The following is a 24,223-nucleotide window of genomic DNA, read 5'->3' as shown; positions in this document are numbered from 1 at the left end:
ACTGAAAAAGGGTCAGTAGTTGTCATGAGCTGTTCTTAGTTATCACAGCAAAATAAGTTCACCTTCGTCAGAACATTTTGTTTTCTTGAACTGTACAGATTAGTCCCAGCTCCTGGCTGCAGTTCAGATTTGGATATATTTGCATTATCTGAGCTTCTAGTTGTGCAAACTGTTCATTCCACTTGCTTTGTGGTTTTGGATTTCTACAGGATCTGTCTTACAAGGACCGCCACTGGCATGAAACCTGCTTCCACTGCTTCCAGTGCAAGAATTCATTGGTGGACAAACCTTTTGCTGCAAAAGAGGAACATCTACTTTGTACTGACTGCTACTCCAATGAATACTCTTCCAAATGTAATGAGTGCAAGAAGACTATTATGCCAGGTTAGGATGTTCACTTTTTGGACTGAGAAAAGATTAGGCTAAATATTAAGCCCAAACTCAGCAACATTTCTGATAGATCTTTTTCCTTGACTATTTCTGCTAAGTCATGGTCATCTATGTAAAATATAGTTGATTGTGCATTCTAAGCCATTTCCATGACTAGAACATGTAATGTTCGTAATGTTCATAATGTTCTCCTCATGGCAGAATTGTTAGTCACATGAAAGAGATAACTCTTGAAAATTAGTATGTATTTTACTTAGCATTTTTATTAATGGGATTTATAATTTTTTTACAGCAATATTCATTAAAAGGCTTTTGATGTCTGGAAAAATAATATTGATCTTTCTATCCAATCTCAACTTTGTCTTGATTGACTTTCACTTCTTGAAAACTGGAAACAGCTTGCAAATTTAACAGCTTACTTAATTCGAAATTTAGCTTTTTATGTGATTACTCTCAGAAAAAAATGAAAAATTCGTCAAAGTGACTCTGAGGTCATTCTTGAGCACAAAGATATGAAGAAACAGGAAAGAGCTATTTTCTTTTTCAATATGAAACATGAGGTTACAGTAATAGATTGTTAAAACCTCATCTGCTCATGTCAATACTATAACATTCTGTAGTAATCTGAGGGCTTTAAAGCGAAAGGGCTATCAGTGCAGAAATAAAATATTAAAAGGCAATTTGAAGAATCCTTGTACACACTCCATTATGATTACTAGTTACTTTGTCAGCTGATTCTGACATTGGTCACCTTAGACAAAAGGAGAAAATCACAACATTGTGCTCCTAAGGTGTAAAAATGAGGGCTTGATGATAAAGTAGGACTTATAACTAGAAATAATAACAATATTTAAAAGCAGCATTGTCATGACATGCCTGTTAAATACTAAAGTAATTACAAGCTTTATCTTTCGATCCTTCTTCAAATTAAACTCACATTGACTTCAGTCCAGGCTCCCCCTGCCTTGAGTTTCAGTGACAACACAGTCCCTGAGAGAGAACAGCTGAAAATGTGAAAATAAAATTCTAGACGATAAAAAAAAAATATTTGCACCTCCTTTTCGACAACATCATTCCTTCAAGGACTGATTTGTTTGCTCTTTGGCACGATATAGAAATTTAGCAGCACAGAGAGGGCATAATTTTTAGAAGGCGTCCATTAATAAAATGGAACAGAAATATTCAAGCATATAAGCATCAGGCAGAAAGATAATTAACAGTTCACTTACTTCTGCTGCAGGTAAATGCTTTAAAAAACCCCACCACCAAACAAATCTTGAAGTATGCCTCTGGGCAGAATTTAATGAGACCATAAAAGAAAAAGAAGAAAAACATGCAACTAGTAAACAAAGATGAATTAATGCTTGAGAAGGGGAAAAATGGCAAAACTTCACACTGCAAGTAATGGTGGGGCAGAGAGTTAGCATTAAGGGCATTAGTGTGGTTCTTCGTCATTAGCCAATGTGTTCGGCTTGTCGGTCTTCCAAGCATTTGACATCATGTTTGTTGTTACAGGCTTCAAGAATGATGCAGAACTGTAGGAACAACATTTGTTTGTTTATCCTTCTGGCCAGTATCAAATATTCTGACTTGAAGTGGTAAATAGGAAATTATACAGTGTGGAAAGAAATTTGTCCACATAATAGGACATCTCCAATTTCCTGGAAGGGCTCAGAGTCCACCTGTCATACAGTGGACTGAATCTGCAAAACAAAGTATCTGAACCCTAAACCTTGATTCTAGAGAATCATTCATTTCCTAAGTACTAAACCACTTTTCTATTTTTCATTTAAGGACTATTTAAAGATTTTTCTCCCTTTCACGTTGCAACTGTGTCTTCAACTTAGAGAGAAAACTTCTTTTCTACTGAAAGTCTCAAGAGACAGAAAAGCATTTGGATTAGGTGTTGCTGGCCTGGAAATGATTGCAAACTTATAGTACACCTCAATGACGACAGAAAAAAGACCTCAGAGCAGATATGAATTAGTCCTTTGTCTCGGACAGTGACTATACTTCACCGGGAAAGGGAAGAAAGACAGTTGCCAGGAATTGGATGCCCCATCCCTGGCAGTGTTCAAGGCCAGGTTGGATGGGGCTTTAAACAGTGAGAGGTGTCCCTGCCCATGGGAGGGGGTTTGGAACCAGATGATCTTTAAGGCCCCTTCCAATCCAAACGATTCTATGATTCTATAATTAACCAGGTATCTTGCTGTTATCTGGAAAAGAAACAAAATAGACTTGAAATGAATGAAGTCAATCTTTAACAAGGAATGGCCTTACCTTCACTCAGCACTAACAGCAGCTTTTATTGGTGTCTCTCAAGTTCGCCAGAATCTTCCTTTGCATTAGAATTCATTATTAGCCTAATAATACCACAAAAAGGTGTTTTAAGCCACATGTTTCTCTTCTTCACAGGAGGAGAAGAACCTCTTGCTCTCCAAAAACTTTAGATGGTATTCAATACTACACAAAGCTGGTAGAAACATGAAATAGCTCAGAGCTGCACTGCTTATTGACTGACAGCCAGATGCCAGGCAAACAAGAAGTATAAATTGCATCCATCTCATCCAGAAGAAGTTCAGTTGATGCTCTGGTCTCATTACAGGTACTCGGAAGATGGAATACAAAGGCAACAGCTGGCACGAGACCTGCTTTATCTGCTACCGCTGCCAACAGCCTATTGGGACAAAGAGTTTCATCCCTAAGGACCATCAAAACTTTTGTGTACCCTGTTATGAAAAGCAATTTGCCATGCAGTGTGTCCAGTGCAAGAAGGTAATACTCTTACTTTACTTACCTGAAACCTAAGGCATTGAAGTCCATCCCATTCTATGTCCAAAGAGGTAGAATATCTCATTTTTGTATGTATTAAAAAGATCCAGAATCAACTGATTCTAAGAGATATTTTCAGCTCCCATCCTTCATCAGGTACAGCATTTGCTACAAAGAGACTTCTCTTAGGGTTAAACACCCCTTTATATTGAAAGCATACAGAGAACATACTAAAAAAAACAAAAACAAAACAAAAAAACAGCAACAAATAAAACAATAAAAAAAAATAAAAATTACCCTCATTCCAAAATAATCCATCAGATATCACATACCTAAACATTTCAGCTGGAAAGATAAAGATGGAAGGAAGATGAGATAACACAGATCATTATTTTTAATATTCTAATGACATTCAAGACAGAGAGATGAGCTTTACATAAAGCAAGTGCTGCTCCTGAAATAAACACCAGTATGGTTTTCTAGGCTAAGGACCTTTTATTTGTGAGTTTCCTAAATTTCATACACAGACACTGAAAATATTTTAGAATTCCTTCCTAAAGAGACTTGTCTCATCATTTTGGAACTAACAAATCCCACTTTCCTAGGGATATATGCATAGGCAAAGGCAATCAAAATTATGGCTATATCCACAATAAATTTCTTTTCCCACTGCCACTTCTTCCTCTCCCTTTACCCTCTACATACCTTCAGTCACCGCCTGTGCCCACACTACCCAGACTTTCTTCCAAATGTGCTATCTACTCATTCACCCTTCCAGTCAAACAAAGCTGCAGCTTGGCCAGACATACAAACTGGCCAGAAACACCTGCTTCTTTTCAGCTGCATAGGCAGAACAAAATAGGTGAAAGCTAATTTTTTCTTTCAGCCTTTTACCAAAAATTTACCTAGTTACCCTTACTACCTCCTACCCATCCATCCATTTTCTGAAACTTCTAGGAGTTTCAAATTTTAAAAACTCTGCTTATTGTCCAATTTTAACCACACTTGAGAACAGGCTCAACTCGGGAAAGAGGTGAAGACAGACATAAATATATACATATACATACATACATGCATACATACACATATATATATATATACACATACACATATATGTATATATATATATGAGGCAATATGATCATGTTCAGACTTGATTCCCAGGGAGTTTTACATTAGTGAAGAAGGGAAGAAAAATTAAACTATCCAATTTTACAGCCTTATTAGGAATACTCAAAGGATCAAAAATTCAGTTTGTTTAAATCAGGGGAGCTGTTTTTGTAGGCAACAACTTCTTGTAAGAGAAAAATCCCTGACAAAGTCTGAAGAAGAAGAAAGTAAAAACTTCAGATAAAATAGTCACAGAATCACAGAATCAACTAGGTTGGAAAAGACCTTTGAGATCATCAAGTCCAACTTGTGACCCAACACCACCCTGTTAACTAGACCACGTGGCACTAAGTGCCACATCTAGGGATGGTGACTCCACCACCTCCCTGGGCAGCCCATTCCAATGTCTGATCTCTCTGTAAAGAATTTCTTTGTAATGTCTAAGCTAAACCTCCCTTGGCAGAGCTTAAAATCATACCGTCTTGTCCTACTGTTGGTTTCCTGGGAGAAGAGACCAACCCCCACCTGGCTACAACCTCCTTGTGATGAGGTCTCCCCTGAGCCTCCTCTTCTCCAGGCTGAACAGCCCCAGCTCCCTCAGCCTCTCCTCACAGGACTTGTGCTCAAGTCCTTCCACCAGCCTTGTTGCTCTTCTCTGGACCTGCTCCAGCACCTCAATATCATTCCTGAACTGAGGGGCCCAGAACTGGACACAGTACTCAAGGTGTGGCCTCACCAGCGCTGAGTACAGGGGAAGAATCACTTCTCTGGACCTATTGGCCACACTGTTCCTGATACAGGCCAGGATGCCATTGGCCTTCTTGGCCACCTGGGCACATTGCTGGCTCATGTTCAGCTTCCTGTCAATCCAAACTCCCAGGTCCCTCTCTGCCTGGCTGCTCTCCAGCCACTCTGTCCCCAGCCTGTAGCGCTGCATGGGGTTGTTGTGGCCAAAGTGCAGGACCTGGCACTTGGCCTTGTTGAACCCCATCTCATTGGAATCAGCCCAACTCTCCAGCCTGTCCAGGTCCCTCTGCAGAGCCCTCCTGCCTTCCAGCAGACTGACACTCCCCCTCAGCTTGGTGTCATCTGCAAATTTGCTGATGATGGACTCAAGATATTAAACAGAACTGGGCCCAACACTGATCCCTGGGGGACACCACTAGTGACCGGCCGTCAGTTGAATGCAGCACCATTCACTGCCACTCTCTGGGCCCGGCCCTCCAGCCAGTTCCTAACCCAGCACAGAGTGCCCCTGTCCAAGCCTTGGGCAGCCAGCTTTTTCAGGAGTATGCTGTGGGAGATGGTGTCAAAGGCTTTCCTGAAATCCAGGGAAGCTACATCCACAGCCTTCCCCTCATCCACCATGTGGGTCACCTGATCATAAAAGGAGATCAGGTTGGTCAGGCAGGACCTGACCCTCCTAAACCCGTGCTGGCTGGGTCTGATCCCTTGTCCATCCTGTAGGTGCTATGTTATCACACTTAGGATGACCTGCTCATAACCTCGCCAGGCACTGAGGTCAGGCTGAGAGGCGTGTAGTTTCCCAGGTTTTCCTTTGGGCCCTTCTTGGGGATAGGCGTCACATCAGCCAGTTTCCAATCATCTGGGACCTCCCCAGTGAGCCAGGACTGTTGGTAAATGACGGAGAGTGGCTTGGCGAGCTCTTCCACCAGTTCCCTCATCACCCTAGGATGGATTCCATCTGGTCCCATAGACACGTGAGGATCCAAGTGGCTCAGCAGGTCACGAACTTCTTCCTCCTGGATAACAGGAGGGCTATTCCACTCCTTGTTGCTGTCTACCAGCCCAGGAAGCCAGTATTCCTGAGGACAACCTGTCTTCTTGTCGAAAACTGAGGCAAAGAAAGTGTTAAGTACCTCAGCCTTATCCTGGTCTTTGGTAACTATGTTCCCCTCTGTGTCCAACAAAGAATGGAGGTTTTCCTTGGACCTCCTTTTGCTATTGAAATATTTATAAAAACACTTTTTGTTGTCCTCAACTGTCCTTAACCATTCAGCCAGGCTGGTTGTCTTCCCTGCTGGCTCACCTTTCGACACATAGGGAGAGCCTGCTCCTGCACCTTCAAGATTTCTTTCTGTCCGTCCTTCCTGGACCCTTTTGGTTTTAAGGGCTGTTTCCCAAGGTACTCTCTGAACCAGCATCCTGAATAGGCCAAAGTCTGCCCTCCGGAAGTCCAGGGTAGAGGTTTTGTTGATGTCCTTCCTTATTTCACCAATTATTGAAAACTCTATCATTTTGTGGTCACTGTGCCTCAGATGGCCTCTGACCACCACATCTCCCACCAGCCCTTCTCTGTTTGTAGACAGCAGGTCTAATGGGACCCCAGCCCTGGTAGGTTCATTTATCAGCTGCAACAGGTAATTATCCTCCATGCGTTCTTGGAATCTCTCAGATTGCCTCTTCTCCACTGTGTTGAGTGCCCAGCAGACATCCAGCAGGTTATAGTCACTCACAAGATCACAATCACAAGGCTGGTGATTTTGAAACCTCCGCCAGATGCTTGTAGAATAATTCATCACCCTCTTCATCCTGGCTGGGTGGTTGATAACAGACTCCCACCAGGATGTCAGCCTTGTTGGCCTTCCCCCGATTCTGACCCATAAGCACTCAATCTTATTGTCACTGATTTCAAGTTCTAGAGAGTCAAGAGACTCTCTAACATACAGAGCCACACCTCCACCTCTCCTACCTTGTCTATCTCTTCTGAAGAGCTTGTAGCCATCCATGGCAGCACTCCAGTCACGTGAGTCATTCCACCATGTTTCCATGATGGTGACTATGCCATAACTTTCCTATGGCTTCCAGCTCCTCTTGCTTGTTTCCCAAACTACGTGCGTTAGTGTACATGCACTTAAGCTGTGATGCAGATATCACTCCTAAACCTGGCTTTCCATCCTTTGGTTCTTCTCTGGAGAACCTGGTTTCAAACCTTTCCCCCTTCAAACCTAGTTTAAAGCCCTCTTGATCAGCCCTGCCAACTTATATGCTAGGGTTCTTTTGCCCTTGCTAGACAGATGAAGCCCATCCGACTCCAGCAGGCTTGGTACCATAAATTTTGCCCTGCAATCAAAAAAAAAAAAACAACAGAATTCTGCTGATGGCACCAATCCTTTTGCCACCTATTGATAAAATGGGTTTTCCTACTCCTCATTCATCCCTGCTACTGCAGGAATTGAGGCAAACATCACCTGTCCTCCTGTCCCATCAACTAATCGACCCAAATCCTTAAAGTCCTTTTTAATTGCCCCGGTACCTCTTTTATTGATCTCATCACTGCCAACCTGTACTGCCAACAGTGGGTAATAATCACTGGGCCAAATTAGCTAATATCCCTCACCCCAGCCCCAGGAAGGCAGCAGACTTCCCTGTGGGATGGGTCCAGTCAATATACAGGGCCCTTGGTTCCCCTCAGAAGGGAATCATCAACTACAACCACCCTTCTTTTTTTCTTAATAGCTGCGGCTGTGATCGTCTAATAGACAGATTGCAACCACGAGACCCTCCAGACAGATCTTCTTCTTGAGTGTCATCTGCCTGACTCTCTAGGTCCAGGGCCTCATACCTACTCTTTAAGGACACCTGGGGAGGTGATGGGGCTCAGTAGGGGATTCTTTTATGTCTCTGACCAGGGACCTGTTTCCATTCCCTTCCATCTACTTGGTCTGTTCCATCTGCCTGATGGCAAGAGGGGCAGGGCTTCTCTGACTCCTGCTCAACTTCTTTTGAGGTTGAAAGGGTGTGACTCCACCAGTCTATTTCCCTTTCACTTTCCCTAATGCTCCTTAGCCTCTCTACTTCTTCCTTAAGCTCTGCCACTAAACAGAGCTAATCATTCACCTGATTGCACCACATGCAGGTGTCTTTAGCACTGTCCTCCGGTACTCATGCCAGGCTCAGACGCTCCCCACAGCCAGTGACCTGGACAGCTGCGTCCTTCTTGGGGGGTTCTGTCTGGGTTAGAACACTCCTGCTGGCAGCAGCAGCAGTGGCTTTTGATCGTTTGGAAACCATTGCTGGATCTAGTTGAGTAGGAGAGAAAAAAAAACAATCACCGAATAAAACCACACACACCTACCACACAACCCACAAGCAATAGCCGGGAGAGTGGCTGTGCCCTTCCTGCTCATCCCGCCTGTGCGAACTTCCATGAAAACTGTTGTGCCACACCCTCACTGATGTGCCATACCCCTGTTTGCCTGCTCCTGTCCACTTTGCTCCCTAGAGATTCTTTAAATCACCTGCAAGTGGGCCTGGCAATGCCCTCTGCTCATCTGGTTGGCTCCCAAGAGTAGCCAAGCCTGGCTCTTTGCCAAAGTAACAAGGAAGTCGAAATACATAAAGTAGTCATTTCACCACGAAGAAAGAGAAGGTAAAGGAACAGCGATGAGACAGATTCTAGCACATGCATATGAAAAGCGACATAGAAAGAATAGCTTGAAAAACAAAGAGGACAACTGAGAGGCAGATTTCACAACATATGCAGAATAAAGTACTTTTACTATGGGTCTTGTTCGTATAAATTAGGAAATTATAATAAATGACTTGCGTAATTTTCTCAAGATCAACTCCCACCCACAAAAATTTCATCACCCTTCCTCTCTACCAAATCAAAACACAAACCTGCCACCCTTAAAAAAACACTTTCTGTCTTATTTTTCCTAAAACAGGCTATCACTACAGGAGGTGTTACTTACCGGGAGCAGCCATGGCATAAGGAGTGCTTCGTTTGTACTGGATGCAAGAAGCAGTTGTCTGGACAACGCTTTACCTCCAGGGATGAGTTTGCATACTGCTTGAGCTGCTTCTGCAACCTCTATGCCAAAAAGTGTGCTGGGTGCACAAACCCAATCAGTGGTAGGTCTCTCATAGCTGGTGCTTTTATATTTTGTGGAGGGGTTGTGTGTTGGGGTTTTTTTATTTGGTTTGGGTTTTTTGGGGTTTTGTTTTGGTTTGCCTTTTTTTTTTCAGTGAACTACTTCTGATATTAAAAATGGTTCAATAATTTATTCTGAATAACTTGAAAGACTGGAAAGACTATATAATTCAAGATCTATGAAATTAAATACTTATGATGCCTTTCCAGTGCCTAACAAAAAGAAATGGAAGAGGTCCTTAAATTGAAGTTTCCTCCTTTTCCCCTGATTTTCATGGAACACAGTGGACACACACTAACAGACCTGTGGGATATGCATGTTCTGTACATCGTCCCACTTGTGTTCATTAGAGGGATCACTGACCTCAGCAACAACAGTCCCTTCACCAGCAGGAAGTGTCTAACTGGCTTATACCTCATGCTGTATCAGAGCATATTTCTTCCCTGCCTTCTCAGGACATCAACTGAGAAGTCACAAGGCTTTTAGATACCGCTTTCCAGTGCACAAGTACTTAGAGGAGCAACTGCTTATTTATTAAATATCATAAAACTATAACCTCCTCTATGAAGTAATTAGCCTTTAACAGTATGATCTGTACAGTCCAAAACTGCAAATCTGAGTTACACCCGGAGCATTGATGACATAGGTCCTAGAAAAGCCAGTGTATAACCCCACAGGTACTGTTTTACATTCATGTGAAAGAGGCATTTCTCTCTTGAATATTGCAGTCCTTTCTATCGTATAGATAGATACGGTTTGTTTCAAAATGTTGTTACTAAAGGCAAAACTAAACAAAAAACTCACCAAGTAAGAGATATGCCAACTAAATCTTTTCACTGACTTCCAATGCGTCATATTCATTCTAATGCATCATATTGAAATTTTTTGACATTTCGGAGATTAAGCAAAAGACAATTACCACCAAGACATATTTGACTCTTTTTTTTCTTATACAACTTCAATATCCCTTGTGATAACCTCCATAGCCTCAAACTTTGGAATCCTCTCTGTTCTTTACTAACCTGCTTCTTTTCTTGAGACACTCTCCCTTCGTAGCTATGAATCAAGTCATGACACAACCTGACACACTTCTTTTTTAATGATCTAAATGCACTTTTACAAAACAAAAAAATAACTTACTCAGATGCCATAAAACATTCTGTAAAAAACTATCAGAATCCTGTTCAAGGGCAGGTGCTTTGCTTTTCTTCAGCTGCATGTTCTAGTGCCATCCCTCAAAAGTTCATTTCTACCATTATTACCAGTTATAACAGCCTCGCTCACTAACTTAGCTGAAAGCAACAGAATTATTTGGGGATGAATATATTAGTCGCTACAGAATAAGGATGGCAAAACTAGCATAGTAACAAATGGATTTGTCACAATGGCATTTTTTCACTACTCTGTGTCAGATCTCCATGCCAATGAGGGGAGTCTGCATTACTTGACGGCTGATGTGCTATTCTTTGCTTCTTTGGTTTTCAAACAGGACTTGGAGGAACCAAGTACATCTCCTTTGAAGAACGGCAGTGGCATAACGATTGCTTTAACTGTAAGAAGTGCTCTCTTTCATTGGTGGGTCGTGGCTTCCTCACAGAAAGGGATGACATCCTTTGCCCTGAATGTGGGAAGGATATCTAAAGCTCAAACTAAGAGGTGAGGAAGAAGGGAGGAAAGCCGTGCTTCCAATATATAGTCTGAAACACACGGATGTTCAGAACTAGCTTTTCCATTCGTGTCTCGCTGTACTATTAACATTACTTAGCCTTTTTCATTATACTCTCCAAGTCTGGAGGGAAAACAACTCAAATATCTCCAGTAGCAGTGTTGGTGTTTAAGATTTCTACAGCAAACAAAAACTGATTCAAAATACAAGATGTAAAACCATTTGGCTGTTTTTGACATCCATACTATTTTTCATGTTTGTTTTTTTCCTTCCAGTAAATATTCCAGCAAGTGATACAGTTCAAGGATTACAATGGCCACACACAATACATTCATAGGTGGATATTTAGGGTGAAACCTTCAGCCCACTGAAATCAACAGCAAATCCCATTCAATTTCAGTAAAGTGATGGTCTCACCCCCGTGTTCTTGAGCTATGTGACTAGTGTGTGCTGTCAAATCTGTATAAAGACTGCAAAGGTAGAGTGTGTTTCAATGTACAGGGATTTGTGCCATGCCATAAAGAGATAATGATAATTGGGAGTGCGTCACAATAGGTACAGTTTATTGCATGACTAGCTGATCATTGTGGGAAGTACAAGTTCTGATTGACAGTGTCAGTATTCCAGTTAGTTGACATTACACTGCACAGTGTATTTTTCAAAATAAAATAATTTAAAACAAAACTGGGATTGTGGTTTAATTGTATTTACATGTTATTTACAAGTAAAATGTTCTAACAGTCTAAAGAAACACAACACATACAAACACTACCCTTTTTGCACCCAGTCATTGGGAGCGTGAAATTTAGACAATCTTCAGAAGGGTCCTGCTGATACAATATACTGAAGTCAGTGGGAAAATTATCAGCAAAACTGAGTGTGTGAAAATACTGTACTGAATGCAGCTGATAAAAATGCGTTCATAGGCTCTAAACTCCTAACCAAAGTATTTTTCTTCTCATCAAGCAAGGAGGTCAAGACAACTCAAAAGACATTTATCTTTGCAAAAGTCAGCAGTTTAACTTCTATACTAGGGCATGCTTTAATTGTGTTCTGTATTGGGATACATAACACCCTTTGTTGTAGCATAATGTCTGCTACATGTTTGCCACAGAGGCAACTGTCAGAAACAGGGTGCTGGCAGGACAATAAAATCAAAAGGAAACAATCCAAAGGAAGATAACTCTTGTCCCAAATCAAACTGCAAGAAATATGGCCATGTTATGCACTGTACGATCACAGTACACCTTCCAAATGGAATCCATTTGTGTTCAGCAAAAGGAGGAAAGAAATATGTCACACCTCCAACAGGAATCTTCAGATGTGGAAAGATTTAGGAATATACTTACTCTGTGGGTAACTGGGTAGGGAAAGTTTGCTCCTAGTTTCTGCCACCACTCTTGAATTTGTCTCTTTTTGTACCAAGTATGAAGTGCTCACAGGTCATTCCCCTCTCATTAATTCAACAAGCTGAACATATGCATCAGATCAGATTTAGTTTATTGCACAACATTTGAAGAACTTCGCTGACTGACATTTTTGAAGTGCACACTGTGCTAACCAGAACTCACTGAATTCTATCCTTTGGTGATTTCATTTTTTGATGAAAGCTGTAGTAAATAGCCACAAAACTCCCTTTTACATCCACACCTCTCCTTTGGGGTCCGGCAATCCCTCAGCACACTGCAGCTCTGCCCTAGTGCTTTGCTGAGAGAAGGATTACTATAAACTAAAGGGGTACTGCCCCTGTACTCAGTACTGGGGAGGCCGGACCTCGACTACTGTCTTCAGTTTTGGGCCCTCACTACAAGATGAGGTGCTAGAGAGTATCCAGAGAGAGGCAACGGAGCTGCTGAAGGGGTTGGAGCTGGGGGTTGCTAAGCCTGAAGAAAGAAGGCTGAGGTGAGGTCTTATTACTCTCTACAACTGCTTGAAAGGAGACTGAATCAAGATGGGCATCAGCCTCTTCTCTCGGGCAGATAGGATCCCCTAGTGATAGGACAAGGGGAAATAGCCTCAAGTTGTGACAAGGGAGGTACAGGTCGGACATTAGGAAAATTTTCTTCAGTGGAAGTCATCAAGCACTGGAACAGGTTCCCCAGGGAAGTGGTGGAATCACCCACTTCATGATAGAGTTTAGTGGGTGTGGTGGTATCCAGGGAAGAGTTGGACTTGATGATCTTGGAGGTCTTTTCTAACCTTAATGATTCTATGAAGACAGTAAGAGCAGCATGGCTTGCACCTTGCCTCCCAAGTACTACAACAGAGGGCAAAATGGTCCCAGCTTTGGGGAAAGGTAGGTGAAACATGGCAAGGCTGGAAAGCATACCGGCTTAAAACCAAGACTGTTACCATGCAATAGCAGCATCATGCTATCATTCCCAGTACAGCTCTGAATATCCCTCCTTAACACATACCAACACACACGTGCTCCTAGAAACTGGACTACACAAAATACATCCTATACTCTAGATCACTGACAATAAGCCAAGCACAAAACAGAATTCCTATCAGACTGTTACACTAATGCAAGAAGCAGCACTTCACATGATACTACTGCTGCTAAACCTGATCACTTCAAGTCCACTGAAATATAACTGTATAAAATCAACAAGCTTAATTACATCATAAAAACAAGTAAGCACTGCTTTGTCTGCTTTTAATTTAATTTATTTAAATAGGATAAGGCTACTTAAAAGACAAGTCTTTACATACAAAATGTACATTACAATAAAGTTTGCTGTACTCAAGTACAAAAACTGCACAAGTGTTTAGTAAAAGGGAAACAGCACACTATTTTAAAACACACATTCTTACCATTTTACAGCATTCGAGAAGTGCCTTTTATATCGTAACAGTGAATGGAGAACTTCTGGAAAGTAATGAACTAAACTACAGGGTTTGGTTTCAATATAAACCAGTGTTAAAAATGTAAACAAGCTTTCCGATCACTATTGACAGCTTCTTTTAGTGGGTTAACTAAGAGGATTCAGAGTTGATTTTTTTTGTTGTTTTACTAAGTTTGGGAGCACTGTTATTATTTACCATCCATATCTAAAACTGATCTAAATTGCCTTCACCCTGAACCACTGAATTTTAATAAAAATGTTTCTATCAACTTAATTGGATTTCTGCCCTGTAAGGCACTACCCCAATAATTCAGATGAAACATCAAGTTTCACAGAAAACCAAATTCCATCTTAAATTATCAAAGCAAGGAAAACAGGTTTGTGTATTTTTTTCTAGAGTGCAATTACATGTGTTAATGCTCTCAAGGTACTTCTCTGTCTTCCTCTCCATGTCCCTCTCCAACTTCGTAAGCTGAGAAAGCACTGGTTTGCATTCCACTGTTTTTTCCCGTATTTTATAAGCATGATTGTAACCACGAAAGCAACCAAATTTGCTACATTGGCACAATTTTACACTTATGCATGTATAAAATACGCCTATGTACTTAAGAGAACATGGCACTAATCCATTCACTACTTCCTCTCAAAGTTTCATATCAAACAGTCCAATAACATATTTCCATCAGTGCATTTCTTATTTCATATATCAAGAGAAACTTCAATTTGAAGTAACGCTGTTAAAATAGTTCATCTCTCATTACCAGTCTAACTTGCACTGCAAATTTTACACTCCTGTTCTGCACAACAAAAACGAAAAAAATTTCTTGTAGATCATCTTATCAGCAGAACGGTCAGTGTTCTCATCCAAATTAATTACCTTTTTAAAGCCAAGAAGGCTCTTGGGATCACTCTAAATCTCAACAGCTGTTTTAACTATTTAACCAGACGTGGAACAAAACTGAACCTTAGTGAAACAACGTGTGAATCATAGAGACATGGAGAAGATGAACTATAATAACCTTGAAAACTAAAAGTGGGGGGTTTAGTATAGTGTAATATCACCACCTGCTAAAGAAGTAATTAACTACTTGTTGTGCAAGAGTAGACACTCTTAAGGTTACTGGTGATAGTGACTCCAGATTTACAACAGGGAACTGTTAAACTTGTTAAAGCTTCACAGCAATCTGAATCTCTGTAAGGTTTAAAAACAATTTTATTTAAACTGTTTAAATATACCTATCTATTTGAAAATATGGAAGTAATATTTATGTTTCAAGCACCATTAGCTACTTCATGGCCATGTAACATGCTGGATTTTCTTCTTTGCTTCCGTAGGCTTTAGGTCATTCTGAAATACAAAGAAATATATAAGTATTCTTAGGCATACTGTGCAAATAGAAGTCAGTCATTAATCTGACATATTCAAATCTGGTACTATTGCTGTACTCAGCTATAGGCTACTACAATAGCTTTCTATTGCCATCTTGTGGAGAAAGTTAAATATCACAGAACTTCTCTACAGAAGATAAAAATAGAGCAAATGAATTTAACTACCTGCAAATCATGCAAGTATTTGTTTTTTACTAATCTAAAATCAAATATGCAAAAATGTCTTTCATTTATGCAGGTTAGAAACAGGTACATGTTGGAGTTTCAAAACACACTTCCAAAGTTATTTCAGATGGTGTTCTTAAAATACTTGTTGAAACGGGATTGCATAAGGAAAAAAACCCAAACATACAATTAGGGAACCAATTTAGTTTTGTCAAATAGTAAAAGCATTAGAAAAAGAGAAAGAAAATTTGGTCTTCTCTTGTAATGATCTGGATAAAAAAAGATAAATAACTGCCAAGGCCTCAGATGAACTCATCTTTCAAGCCCCTCCACCCCAAGGAACTTGTAAAAATCAAGACAATCTGAAACAAAACAATGGGAGATGAAGTGGTGAAATAATTACCTTTCACCATCTAAAATAATAATAACCAAAGAAATCTGAAAAATTGAGCTTTAATAGTTCACACAAGCAGAGTAAAGATAGGTATATGAGTTTTCAAGAACATTCTGCAACTCATTGCAACTCTTGTCTTTAAGAGTTTCACTGTTAGTTTATTTATAGCAATCCTGTGGACTGCAACCACTGAAAGGTTTAAGAGAATCAGATCCAAAGATAAGAGGGATAGTTCTGTGCTATTCAGCACAAGAACTTCAGTTTTTCTTGAAAGTCAAAGAACAGTAACTTGCTTGAAGAGAAAATAGTCGCTACTGTCATTATACTAAAAATAGATCAGGCTGTACACTCTACAGTCATCTGCCAAGTACACTGGTTCTTCCTGACTGCATCACTTACTATTCAATACCACATTCTTTAATTTCAGACAGTAAAGTACCATCCATAGTACACACTCGCCTAACTTCAAACATGTCTGACCTACATTAACCAAGGCATGAATGAACTTGCAGGTATTAACTGGAACAACCTAACTGTGGTTAATGTAGAAAGTCAAATGTCAGAGGTCATAGCTTCTGAGTGTCAGTTATATAGTGGCACTTACAAGTGCCATCGTTGTGTCTACAAAACATTTAAATGAAATATAAAGAAGCTGTGAGGTGCATACTAAACAAGTTTCAAAAGTTCTGTAGGTTCAGATCTGACCAACGCTTGGAAGAGTTCTAAATACTAAAAGAAGTTAGTAATACGGGTAGTATGAAACACACCTCTCCAGCATAAATTTCATTCAGAGCCTCAGCCATGATTCTTGTAAAAGTTGCTAAAGCTGTCTTTCAGACACATGTTTAGGTGCTCATGTTTAACACGAGTCTGATGGAACCTACCAATCCATGCAGCAAGGATATTACCTGCATTCTTTAAGGATTTTTAAAGAAGATATTAACAGAAAGCATTTAATGAGGGAATATTGAGAAAACAGAAGTTCAGTCTCAATGTCTTGGGATAATTCTAATCAATGTAACTGCACACTGCATATCTAAAGCTCCCCCTGCAGTTCAACTAAGAATTCGTATTTCTTCCTTTGAAGCCAAGACTTATTTCAGATATTCCTGTACTCCAGTGGAAATGTGAAAACTCCCTCATTTGTATCATGAAGGAATACCACACAAATATAAGACTTATCCCTACCTCGTGGCATGTTTTGAAGAGATTACCCATTGCTCCTGCTCACTGACAAGCCCTTTTAGACTAACCACACAGCTGTCAAAATCAACCACTGCTCCATCTCCCCATCTGGCAGCTACATTCAGGACCATTACCTACATCTTATAAGATAACGACCTGCTGAACTCATAGATCCTGCCTTAGCTCTTCACTCATCCCTTCAGCTCATCAGCTTTGTTCTGCCCCATCTGTAGTGTAGTTCTCTTGTATACATAAAATTTGTTTACAGCCAAATCCAACTTGCAGAAAGAAGGTACTGATTTACCTTTATGGTTAACATCTCACTCACCAGACTTCTACATGTGAACAGCACCCTTCTGTTCAAGATCTCAGCATGTCTTCCTCATTGCCCAAGTACCCAATTAAAATCCCGTCTCAAAACGAGCCCTCGACCTTTGGCGTCTCACCTCGACTGATACAGTTTGTTGTTTTGGCTTCTTATTCAGACTCACAGTCTAAGCACTCTCCAGATTAACACATCTAGTTCCTTCCTCTAGTTTGCTAATTCCTATGTAAGATTTTAAACAGATGGCATTCTTCCTCTAAGGATATATTCTGTGGCTCTCAGCATCTCACTTCTGCTCCTGTAATATCTGTTCCTTTACTGTGACAAGTAAAAGCTTGTCCTACTCAAACATTCAACTGTGATTGCTACAAATCATTTCATTTTTTCCTTCCCTAGTACAGAAAACAGATCACTTGTCTTCCCTCCATGGCTGTTCATGTTGTTCTACAATACCTGTTCTTTCTCTCAGACCTACCAGTAGAATTATTTAGTTGGTGTTTTATTTGACTGCTACCAGCACCACCTTAAGTTTTACCTACTTACTCGTTCTGAAATTATGGGTGTGGTTTCTACAGAGTTGCATCTCTCACACAGAAGTTTCCCATGGACAAGTGCAAAGTACTTTATTTATTTCCTTCTAATCTTTCCCAAACCAGCTACGCCTTCATCTGTTTCTAAATACTCTACTATTACTCCAAAATAAAATAATCCTGAAAACTCTTACAAGAGTCTAACTTCGGCTCCTGTAAGTTTTAACCAAAAAAAGCTGCAAAACAAGATACTGCACAAACGTACCGGCAAACCGGATTCTTCTTTTGGAACAGACCTCTTTAACTTCACAACAGTAGTTCCTGCTATTGGAGACAAAGGGTAAACCTTCAGACTAGTCAACACACCGCTGTTAGTCTTTGAAATATTGTTCTGCTGAGCCTCACTATTCCTCATTCCCAGCTTAGTGTTCTCTGACAAACTGGAGGCTGAAATGTATGTTGAGGCATTTGAAGAAATTGATAATCTTCGAACAGTGTTGGTGGGGCTTCCAGCTGGAGGAGGTTTCAGGCGATCAGCAGCTCCATTCTCTGTCTTCTTCACCTTTATGCTTGTACTTGTTGAATTACCATCAAATACAATCAATGGCCGTTTCCTCAATCCTTCCACTGTTGTAACACTGAAAATACAAATCATAAAATTCTCAGAAACACAAGTTATATGATCAAAAAATAGCATAGTCAAGACACAAGTAGTGAAAATGAATTTAATCTTGTCTAAAGTAAATATATATCCCAAAACACTAACTTTAAACTCTGATCTGCTCCAAACTTAAAATAAAAATACTTATATAAACTTACATATACTTAAATAAAAAGTGACAAAAATTGCTTCCAAAATATAAAGGGGCAGAACAACACAGAACCTTGGGAGTAACATTTGCTTTGTTTATATAAAGTACAGGTAGCATAAAAGCTTCACAGTAGGACTCCTGCAGGCCAGCACGCTTCTGAGGGAGGACACTGATACTAACTGCTGAAATCAGCCATTTTGGGATTGTGTCCCCTCCTGCAGATCACCTTCTGTGCAACCTAGATTTCAATGCTCATCTACATCTAATCCTGCTGCTTATTTTGAAGTGCATGGTAAAGATACAAGATTTACTAGAGGAAGCAAAAGCTTCGCTACATGAGCAATCTGGGTTTCCACTCTCTCACATGATTACTCATGCAGTCAGGATGGCCTCCCAATTCTGAGGACAATTTAATGAAAAATGTTCCTATTTTTGTCTAGCTTAATCTGGTACTCAAGGTAATCATAGAGAAGTGTAGGTTTTAGCTCCCACACCCTGATTATCCTAAATATTTGCCTGTTTCCAAAACAGGCAGGTGATCACCTCTTCTGTGAAACTGGTCAGAAGTACGATGTTTTGCACTGAACTCAGTATTATCAGCACCTTAGCAGCTCTCAGGGCATACTGAAGTGGCCTCTCAGAAGACTAAGTAGAAACGATGAGCCCTACCAAGACCACAGCTATGAGGATGAATAGCCACAGTGCTCCTGGAGACTGAGCGTTTGCAGGTGAGAGTCTTTAGACTTGCTGGCATTTCAGAAACTACTATACACTGTGAGATTCTTATCATCCTCTCTCTTTCAGTAGGCAAGATGATCTTACAGAACTACCAAATTAACTATCCCTGAACACAAATACTTTCTAAAATGTTTGAAATTGGATAGACTGTGCTTGTTCTTATTTGCTATGATTGTCTGCAAACTCAGATATTCAGTAATAAGATATATAAACCATCATCTGTAACCTCAGATATTTGACTGCATTACTGAAGTATAACATCAAATCAGCTGACATACAGCAAGTCTTCTAGGACATGACATTAATCACCAGCAGTAAAACTAAACACAATATTCAACACTGATTTTTAAATTTCATTGTGTTTTTATCTCCAATCTGTAACTACTAGAGGCAAGCCAAAACTCACCGTACTGTGCTGATCAAGTCTTCAAGCCTCATACTAATTCCATGTGATTTCCACAGAGAACTCATCAGAGAGTTCTCTTATTCATACAATCAATCAGTTTATCTGATTTCTAAAGTGAACTAACAGCATGCTTAATTCCCAGCTCCAACTTGCACATAACTTACAGCTTCAAAATATCTAGGAATTTTGATTTTGTTTTAGAAACAAGAATGCCAAGTTCTACTTCCTCTTCTGCACAATGGCATCGTGTCAATTTTGTTTAAGTGGTGCACACAATTATGAGGAAAAGTGTAATATTCTAATATTCCAAAAAGACAATTGAACTTCCTTGATGTAGTGCACTAAAACTGAATTTTTTTCTGTGCAACTTTTACTTGCTGAAAGTGATTATAATCTATTTCTTTCATTTCTCTAGGGTTAGTAATACTAGCAGGAAAAGATTAACTTTTCTAAACAGTATTTTGTCAGCATATTTGTTAAGTATGAAAGAGGTAATAAAAGCAAAAACAGCAACTGCTGGAAAATCTTAAAACTGTCTGAAAACAGAGCAAAAGACTAAGCCTAGTGTGCTAGATGCTAAGTGCAAAGAACAACTGGTGAAAGAAAGCAGACTGGTAGATTAAAGTTATCTCCTTATACTTACTGTTTTCCCAGCAAATATAATGGTTTAACCATTATTGCATTTTATTGTACCAAAATAAGAGTCCCTAAAGTTATTGTACATATAAACTCTGGATGAAGTCATTCTCTCCTCTAAAAATTAACATTGCCTCTTTCTCCCAAAAACATCTAGCCTCCTATCTTTATTTCTTTGGACTAGATGACTATCAAAGGTCCCTTCCAATCCAAACTATTCTATGGTTCTACATCAAGAAACACTATAAGCTAAATACCATTAATAACATTTGGATGACAAAACAAAAACATTATCTTTCCCTTTTTCCCATTATTGCAGTAGTAGAATCTATCACTTCTGACACAGGAAACCTGACACAGTATTCTCTGTAACCTGTGACAATGCCCAAAAGCTGTACAAATTTCATTAATCAGGCAAACAAAGGTTGAACTAAATGCATTGTCCTAAATTCTCCAGGTCTAGCCCAATAAAAGCTAACTTACCTTTTATTCTCACTTTTCAGGTCATTTTGCTGTCTCTTCTTTTCCATCATTTTCCCCCATCTACTTTTTGGTAAGTCACGCTGAGGCAGGGGAATGGCATGTTGAATATAGAGATCAGTGAGACTGTCTTTGTCCATTTTCGCATCATTTTCGACTAATATATTTTTCTGCAGGGGACAGAAAAAAAGTTGTTATTATCATGACAAATTCAAAGCACCACCATCTTAATAGCATCATTTATTTGTTCAAAATACACTTTAAGGTACTGCTTTGGGCATAAATGTCAGAGTTGCAAAAGTAAGCGGGTGGCTGGTATGATCAGTTTGGAGAGGCCATGAACTGCCCATTGCCAATGACAGCCTGCTCTCCTGCCTTCCTACTGTGAAATTCCCTTGTTTTGTGTAGAAAACTGTGATAATCTGTGGATTAGACTCAGTTCCTCCCTTCAGTGAGCGATGGAAAACACAGGATGTTTTGGTCAGTGCATAGTGTTTTCTTTTTCCACCACTTCCAAGCACATCTCTTTCCATGTGTCCTCATGTGTCCTTTGGAGTCTCCTGCCTCCGGTGTCTGCCACTCTGTTATGTGCATTTGAGCATAGGCGCCACAAGCTCCCCTGCTCCAAATTCTGGTGTGTGATCAGCTGTTTCCATCAGTGTCAGAGACAGCTGGATGCAGCTGTGACTAGCACTGTGCATTTATCCACCCCTGCCCACACAGGTCAACCCTGCAGCCCTCTCTATCCAAAACCTCACAGGTTTTGCCAATAAAAACAGCAGTAAAAAGAAAAGGAAACAAATTTGATAGAGATACTGTTGATGGCTGATGTTTTCATGCACTCTTAAACACACCTCTCTGAATCCAACTACAGTACAAGAGCTCTTCTTCACTCTTCTAAAAAACAGGTAACTAGAACATAATGCAGGTCAGACTTGTGAATGTAGAGCTGTGCTTCTTTCCTCAGTTCCCAAAGAATAAGGGAGATAAGTTTAAGCGCAACATGAGGAAGAACTTCTTTATTTTGAGGGTGGCAGAGCACCGGAACAGGCTGCCCAGGGAGGTCGTGAAGTTTCCCTCTCTGGTGACGTTCAAAATGCACCTGGATGAGTTCCTGTGTCACCTGCTCTAGGTGACCCTGCCTTGGCATGAGGGTTGGACTGGATAACCTCCAGAGGTCCCTTCCAACCCTAAATATTCCGCGATTTTGTGAGATTTCTAGGAACTGTCAGTTTTACCAGAACACTAGTTTTCTTTTCAATCATGTATGGGGTTGTGAACATTTCTTGGTACCTCCTGCCAGATTTATTAAAAGAGAAAAAAAACTCCACTAACATCCTCCAAACTAGAGGTCACCAAAAGCAGGTGAAGCCTCTGTCACTAATGTTTTTGGCAACACTTCATGACTTCTGATGGTGGCCTGAAAGGTGTACACATTTGTCCACACAGACTACATGGACGAGAGCATATGAAAATTCTTTGAGCTCATACAAAAACCTGAAACATGCACCTAAAATTTTCAGGCAGAGCGCTAACAAGTATTTCAAATTACATCAACAAAAGCTTTGTATGGCCCTAAACTGCTTAGAATTCACTTTCAAACTGTATTTCTTTTTTCAACTATTAAGAATTAATAAGTACTTAAGTAATACTTCAGTATTTAAGCATTAGCTTGACTGATTACGTAGGCTGCACCTCCTTAACTCACAGAATCAGAAAATATTTAGGAAGCTCTGGAGATCACCTAGTCCAACACCCCTGCCTGGAGCAGGTTACACTGGGTATGGACGTGGCAACTTCAACAGTGTAAATATCATCTTTCCACAGACAGTTTTACTGTATGCAGACACTATGTCGATTTGGGCAAACTGCTCTTTAGCAGCCTCGGTGTTCAAACACAGCCCTCTGCAAACACGGAGACACCTCCCACGCCACGGGCCTCCTCTCAGCAACTCCGTGGCCTACGGAGCACCGACTCGGGGGCTGCTCTCCCCTGAATTCCCCCTCAGGGGCCGCCGGTCCGCCTCGGCCCGGCCCGGCTCCCCGGACGCACCTGCTCCAGGGTGAGCCGCAGAAATTCCTCCGAGAGCAGCTCCGGGTGCAGCAGCAGCACCTCCGACTCCGAGCGTACCGATTCCGGCTGCTCCTCCTTGCGGTCCCCATCGCCCCCCCGGGCCTTTCCCTGCGCCGCCATCTTCGACCCCCGGCAGCCCCTTCCAGCCTCCCACAATCCCGCGCGGGGCTGGAGACGCGTTTCCAGAGCAGCCGCGCGGGGCAGTGGCGTCACCTTCTGCAAGGGGAGGGACAGCGGGACCGGGTGTGCCCGGCCGGGAGCTGCGCTCTGCGGGGCAGCCGGGGCTGAGGAGTGCACGGAAAATACACGGAATCATAGAGTATCCTGAGCTGGAAGGGACCCGCAAGGATCATCGAAGTCCAACTCCTGGCCCTGCACAGGACGGCCCCGAGTCACGCCATGTGTCTGAGAGAATTGTCTAAACGCTTCTTGAACTCTGGCAGGCTTGGTGCTGTGACCACTTCCCTGGGGAGCCTGTTCCAGTGCCAAACCACCCTCTGGGTGAAAAATGTTTTCCTGAAATCCAACCTAAGCCTCCCCTGACACAACTTCAGGCCATTCCTTCGGGTTCTGTCACTGGTCACCACAAAGAAGAGATCAGTGTCTGCGCCTCTTCTTCCTCTCTCAAGGAAGTTGTAGGCTGCTAAGAGGTCTCTCCTCAGCCTCCTCTTCTGCAACAAGCCAAGTGACCTCAGCTGCTTCTCATAAAGCTTCCCTTCAAGGCCCCTCACCATCTTCATGTGCCTCCTTTGGATGCTCTCGAATAGCTTTATATCTTTCTTATATTGGGGCACCCAAACTGAACACAGTGCTTGAGGTGAAGCCAAACCAGAGTGGGACAATCCCCTCCCTCGACCGGCTGGCAATGCTTTGCCTGATGACCCCCAGGACACGGTTGGCCCTCCTGGCTGCCAGGGCACTGCTGACTCATCTTCAGCTTGCCATCAACCAGGACCCCAAGGTCCCTTTTCATGGCACTGCTTTCCAGCATCTCATTCCCCAGCCTGTATGTATATTCAGGGTTGCCCCATCCCAGGTGTAGAATCCTGCACTTGCCCTGTTAAACTTTATACAGTTGATGATTGCCCAGCCCTCTAATTTGTCTTGAGTCTCTCTGCAGGGCCTCCCTGCCTTCCACGGAGTTAAGTGTTGCTGATGAGGTGAGGTTATCCCCCAGCTGATAGCGCTGAGCAGGGAAAACACACTTTATTGTAATTCTGTCAACATACAAGACTACAAACCACTTTTGCTGCTACATGGCAGAGCTGTACTACTGAAATGAAACGGTATCTCCATCCTGCCCATACCTGTGGCATCTGCTTGTTAATGCAGCTTGTTCTGCAATAACAAAAGTTGCTTTGTAATTCCAAAGTAAAATAGTTGCCTGTCCACTGGAGTTAGTCA

At 41.3% G+C, this 24,223-nt stretch overlaps 2 protein-coding genes across 8 annotated transcripts in view; one reads left to right on the top strand and one right to left on the bottom strand.

Annotated features, from left to right (window-relative positions):
• Positions 1-11,574, top strand: part of FHL2 (four and a half LIM domains 2) — a 64,568-nt gene extending 52,994 nt beyond the window's left edge. For 5 of the 7 annotated variants that reach the window (XM_027674978.1, XM_027674975.1, XM_027674979.1 and 2 more), the window contains 4 exons: positions 210-384; positions 2,996-3,165; positions 8,964-9,150; positions 10,660-11,573. In XM_027674978.1, the coding sequence (XP_027530779.1) occupies positions 210-384; positions 2,996-3,165; positions 8,964-9,150; positions 10,660-10,811 (684 nt within the window). In that variant the 3' untranslated portion in view covers positions 10,812-11,573. Of the gene's footprint in view, positions 1-209; positions 385-2,995; positions 3,166-8,963; positions 9,151-10,659 lie in introns of all 7 variants that reach the window. The other 2 variants (XM_027674973.1, XM_027674980.1) reach the window with 1 other exon arrangement.
• Positions 11,575-13,488: 1,914 nt separating this feature from the next.
• Positions 13,489-22,984, bottom strand: CUNH2orf49 (chromosome unknown C2orf49 homolog). The gene is made up of 4 exons (XM_027674972.1): positions 22,799-22,984; positions 20,749-20,915; positions 17,939-18,311; positions 13,489-15,033 (listed from the first exon to the last, which is right to left on the bottom strand). Exons 1-4 carry the CDS (start codon positions 22,937-22,939, stop codon positions 14,977-14,979), a joined length of 738 nt encoding a protein of 245 aa, XP_027530773.1. The 5' UTR covers positions 22,940-22,984; the 3' UTR covers positions 13,489-14,976.
• Positions 22,985-24,223: the final 1,239 nt, after the last annotated feature.

This window comes from Neopelma chrysocephalum, unplaced genomic scaffold (genome assembly GCF_003984885.1).
Source record: "Neopelma chrysocephalum unplaced genomic scaffold, ASM398488v2 Primary Assembly neopelma1_25, whole genome shotgun sequence".
NCBI classification, from domain to species: domain Eukaryota; kingdom Metazoa; phylum Chordata; class Aves; order Passeriformes; family Pipridae; genus Neopelma; species Neopelma chrysocephalum.
This window is presented reverse-complemented; position numbering and strand designations above follow the sequence as displayed.

Excerpts from the sequence above, each read along its gene's own strand:
- CUNH2orf49 (XM_027674972.1), bottom strand. The coding sequence starts at position 22,939 with ATGGCGGCGCAGGGAAAGGCCCGGGGGGGCGATGGGGACCGCAAGGAG. Across the intron at positions 20,916-22,798 it reads TGCGGCTCACCCTGGAGCAG|AAAAATATATTAGTCGAAAA; the intron begins GTGCGTCCGGGG and ends TGTCCCCTGCAG. Across the intron at positions 15,034-17,938 it reads AAGAAGAATCCGGTTTGCCG|AATGACCTAAAGCCTACGGA; the intron begins GTACGTTTGTGC and ends TTTGTATTTCAG.